This window comes from Scylla paramamosain, chromosome 49, assembly GCF_035594125.1.
Source record: "Scylla paramamosain isolate STU-SP2022 chromosome 49, ASM3559412v1, whole genome shotgun sequence".
Taxonomy (NCBI): domain Eukaryota; kingdom Metazoa; phylum Arthropoda; class Malacostraca; order Decapoda; family Portunidae; genus Scylla; species Scylla paramamosain.
Genome location: NC_087199.1, coordinates 450,001 through 455,000, shown reverse-complemented (window position 1 = coordinate 455,000; position 5,000 = coordinate 450,001). Strand labels below are relative to the sequence as shown.

Sequence of the window (5,000 nt, the reverse complement as noted above, 5' to 3'; positions counted from 1 at the left end):
TACACACCACATATACACCTCCCTCTCTGTGTATACCCTTAATACACACACATATACACCCTCCCTCTCTGTATATACCCTTAATAACTCTTCAATTCCTTTTTTTTTTCCAGTTCTCTGTGGCTGGAGACTGTGGGAACGTCCAGCCAGCCTACCACCACCACCACCGCCGCCTTCGTAGCCTCCATATAAACATACACACACATATACACCCTCCCTCTCTGTGTATACCCTTAATACACACACATATACACCCTCCCTCTCTGTGTATACCCTTAATAACTTTTCAATTCCCCTATTTTTCCAGATCTCTGTGGCTGGAGACTGTGGGAACGTCCAGCCAGCCTACCACCACCACCACCGCCTCCGTAACAACATACACACCACATATACACCTCCCTCTCTGTATACCCTTAATAACTCTTCAATTCCTCTTTTTTTCCAGTTCTTTGTGGCTGGAGACTGTGGGACGTCCAGCCAGCCCACCACCACCACCGCCTTCGTAGCCTCCATACCCAGCGTGTCAGACTCAGGGCTTGCAGTGTTGCCAGTTATGAGTTTCCTAGAGTATAAAGTCGAGGACTCCCAAACTTTATTTATTTTTTTTTAATTGTTTTTTTTTGGGGGGTTCTGAGTGTTATGGTGTTTCTCCGGAGGGTCTTTGAGGTATAAATAAAATAGTGGGGTTCTTTAAGGTATAATAATAATGATTACCCCAATGGTCTTTCGCTGGAGAGGTATAGAATTCAAGGTAGTAAATAAATATAACATTGAGGTTTATAATAAGTTCTCGGGAGTCTAAGGTATAATAAATAAAGATCTTGTTATAGGCATAAATAGCCCTATAACTACATTTCTCTAATTAGGCATAACCCCAAAACCACCTTTTCTGTATTAACCTTAAATGAATTACTAAAAATAGACTTTTTATCCCTAAGAAAAACGTCAAATATCCCACTTATTTTTAAACTAAACTTTTATAAACCTTGAGAAAAAAATAAATAAACCTTTAATCTTTAATAATCCTTAAGAAAAACACTCCCAAAATCCATTTATTTTTAGTACACAAACTTTTAATAATAATCCTGAAGAAAAATACTCTAGAAAACTAACAATTCTTAAGAACACCAAAAAAAAAAAACCCATTTATTTTCATGTAGATCCACAAATAACTTTTTAATCCTGAAAAAAAAAACCACATCAAAAAACCATTTATTTTTTTTATCCTGAAGAAAACCACAAAAAAATCATTTATTTTTTAAGTACATTAACAGCCACAGCTCATAGTGTAAGTAGAAACCACAGCATTCACAGCCACTTTTGTATTACCATGTTAACTTAAAGATTAGTGAAGGTTTGGCAAAGGTTGAGTCACATTTAGGTACCCCACAGCCCCCCAGTGTTGTGTTTGGGGAGGTTATGTTAGCAGTCACCCCACAGCCCCCCCAGTGTTCTGTTAGGGGAGCTTATGGGGAGCTGTGTTAGTAGTCAAGGCACCCCACAGCCCCCCAGTGTTGTGTTAGGGGAGGTTATGTTAGCAGTCACCCCACAGCCCCCCAGTGTTCTGTTAGGGGAGCTTATGGGGAGCTGTGTTAGTAGTCAAGGCACCCCACAGCCCCCCAGTGCTGTGTTAGAAGGGGCTGTGTTAATATAAACAGCCACAGCCCTTAATAGACACAGCAGATTTGGTTTGGTTGAAGGTAAAGAAATTGAAGGGTCTGTTTTTGTACAGAGATGAATAAATTGCAAGGAAAAATGTGTTTATTTGAGTTTAAGGGAAAAATAAGGAGTTTAAGTTTGTAAAGGAGAATTAAGGAGTTATGTCTGAGTTTGTAGAGGAAAATTAAGGAGTTTGTGTGAGTTTGTAAAGGAAAATTAAGGAGTTGTCTGAGTTTCTAGAGGGAAATGGAGTTTGAGTCTGTAAAGGAAAATAAATTGTTTGTGTTAGAGTTTGTAGTTTGTAGGGGAAAATGAAGAGAGTGTCTTTATTTGTAGAGGAAAATAAGTTGTTTGTGTTAGTTTGTAAAGGAGAGGTAAGCAGAATAATCACATACTAATTTAAAAGCAGAACACAAGCATCACCACATCTCCTTCCCTTCTCGTTATGCGCACAAGCTGAAGACACTCGATATTAAAGGGGTGGAATAAATAAATAAATAAATAAATAAATAAATAAATAAATAAATAAATAAACTGATACATTGTAAAAAAAAATAATAATAATAAAAATAAGGTCATGAATTTGTTACAACCTCAGTTTAAGACAAAAAACTTAAGACTATTATCGAGAAAATGTGGTGGATTTTACGGATAGTCCATGAATAGTCAACTGATAGTCCAGTAATAGTCAGCAGGCACCCCATACAAGCCCAGCCATGCAGGAAAATCAGCGTCTTTGTATATAAATAAATTCCTTTGCAAAAAATAAATAAATAGATAAAAAAAAAACACCATTTAAATTCCTTCCCAATGACCAGAAGTATAGATGATGTAAAGTATAGATGCCAGAAACTATAGATAACAGAACAGCCGTCACCAGCCCCATACTAATAGACTAATAAGAATATCACCTCCTCTTCCTCCTTCTCCTCTTCTTCCTCTTCCTCCTTCCTTTTGTTTTCTCCTCTTCCTCCTCCTCCTCCTCTTCTTTCTCTCTTCTCTTCATTTTGCACCATCTGAAAAAGAGAAAATTGATAATCTCTCTCTCTCTCTCTCTCTCTCTCTCTCTCTCTCTCTCTCTCTCTCTCTCTCAGTAATGATAAAATAAACACAACATAACATTAAAAGGAAAGATTTAAGGTCTCTCTCTCTCTCTCTCTCTCTCTCTCTCTCTCTCTCTCTCTCTCTCTCTCTCTCTCTACCTAGAAAGTGAGTCCACATATTTTAATCCACTCCAAAGATTCCTCTGTTTTCTTGGTGGAAGGAACGTACTCCGCGCCAATGAAACCCTTGTACCCTGTGGAATAGTAGTAGTAGTAGTAGTAGTAGTAGTAGTAGTAGTAATAGTAGTAGTAGATCATTCAGTCTTGCTAAATATGATTTTTTAAACAATTATGCAAAAAAATTTAAAGATTCAAGGCTTTTAATACCATTCGACCATCCAGCCAGCCAGACAGACAGCCATCCATCCAGACAGACAGACAGCCAGACAACCATCCATCCAGCCAGACAGACAGAGAGCCAGCCAGACAGCCACACACTCTCCTATCAATCAGCCGTCTGTCCATCCAAAATGCCTGTACACAAGAAGGTAAGACAATATGGGGCTTCTTTTACCATCCAACCATCCAGACACACTATTCTATCAACCATCCATGCATCCGACCACCCAAAAAAAGCTGCGTCATTAATATACAGTGAGTTATGAAGACAAGCCCTCCTTACACTACCCAACCATCCAGACAACCATCCAGACACACTATTCTATCAACCATCCGTGCATCCGACCACCCCAAAAAAACTGTGTCATCTTTTTATAATGAGTTATGAACAGACAAACCTTCCTTACAGCATCCAGACAACCATACATACATACGTACCTTCCGCCTTAAGCTTCTGGAAAATGTAGCTGAAGTCTAACTCTCCAGGTGAAAGGGGCTCGCTGCGGTTTGGGGGCTGCGACACCTGCACGTGGGCTGTGGGTGAACAGAGGTGGTGGTGGTGGTGGGTGAACAGAGACACACACACACACACACACACACACACACACACACACACACACACACACACACACACACACACACAGACAGAGAGACAGAAAGACAGACAGACAGACAGACAGACAGGACACACACACACACACACACACTTATACAATATTCACACATACATACAGTCCCCCCCACTCTCTCTCTCTCTCTCTCTCTCTCTCCTCTCTCTCTCTCTCTCTCTCTCACACACACACACACACACACACACACACACACACACAACACTTTCTACACACAAAACACACACACACACAAAAGCCTCATTTTCTCTAACACACACACAGCTCTCTCCCTCCCTCTCCCTTCCCCCCCCCCCCCACACACACACACACACACACACACACACACACACACTCACCAGTATAAGGCATCAAGTCGTTCAATGTTACGAGTGATGTTCCCACTGATGAACTGAAGGTGAAAAATATCAAGAAGTAGCCGCAGGTTTGGCGAGTCGATCTTGAAAATAAGACCCACAGCTGTCAGGAGGAGGGCGTCAGTCAATATACTTCAACACACCTGCGATACACACCTGAAAAACCCACCCAACACTCCCACACACACCTGAACACCCACTCAAGTCTCCCACACACACCTGAACCCCACACAGCTGTCAGGAGGAGGGTGTCAGTCAATATACTTCAACACACCTGCGATACACACCTGAAAAACCCACCCAACACTCCCACACACACCTGAACACCCACTCGTCTCCCCTAAAACACACCTAAGATCTTTATAATCACTAAAACACCCTAGATAACAGTTTTAAGACCCCTAAAGACCTTCAATAACCCCTAAAATACCCCTAAACTTTTTCAATGACCCCTAGAACACCCCTACACAGGTATATAATCCCTAAAATACCTTTAAACACTTTCAATAAGCCCTTAAACACCCCTGAACACCAATATAACACCTGAACTCCTTTAATAACCCGTAAAACAGCCTTCAACACCTTCAATAAACCCCTAAAACACTCAAAAATAGACCCTAAAACACCTCTACACAGCTATATAACCCTTAAAATACCCCTTTAACACCTTCACACACCCCACAACACCAGCAAGCACCTGTGTCGAAGTCGCTTAGGAAGTACCCAGGGAAGGTGATGGAGTTTTTGGGTTCTATCAGTCCCACAATCCCCTCCTGGTTCAAAAGGTTGGCAGCGTAGCGAAGGTTCTTCTCCAAGGTTCTCGCGTGTTCCTCCTCTGTGTGGTTCTTGTCAAATTTCCCTACCATAATGTGGATCCTGTGGGTGGTGGTGGGTGTTAGTGGGTGTGTGGATGA

At 41.2% G+C, this 5,000-nt stretch overlaps 1 protein-coding gene across 1 annotated transcript in view; it reads right to left on the bottom strand.

The window, feature by feature from the left end:
• Nucleotides 1–685: 685 nt before the first annotated feature.
• Nucleotides 686–5,000, bottom strand: part of LOC135095585 (putative hydroxypyruvate isomerase) — a 7,717-nt gene continuing 3,402 nt past the window's right edge. Inside the window, 6 exon segments of the mRNA XM_063996490.1 lie at nucleotides 686–2,675; nucleotides 2,862–2,956; nucleotides 3,540–3,635; nucleotides 4,069–4,084; nucleotides 4,086–4,189; nucleotides 4,784–4,962. Of these exon segments, the coding sequence (XP_063852560.1) occupies nucleotides 2,862–2,956; nucleotides 3,540–3,635; nucleotides 4,069–4,084; nucleotides 4,086–4,189; nucleotides 4,784–4,962 (490 nt within the window). The 3' untranslated portion in view covers nucleotides 686–2,675.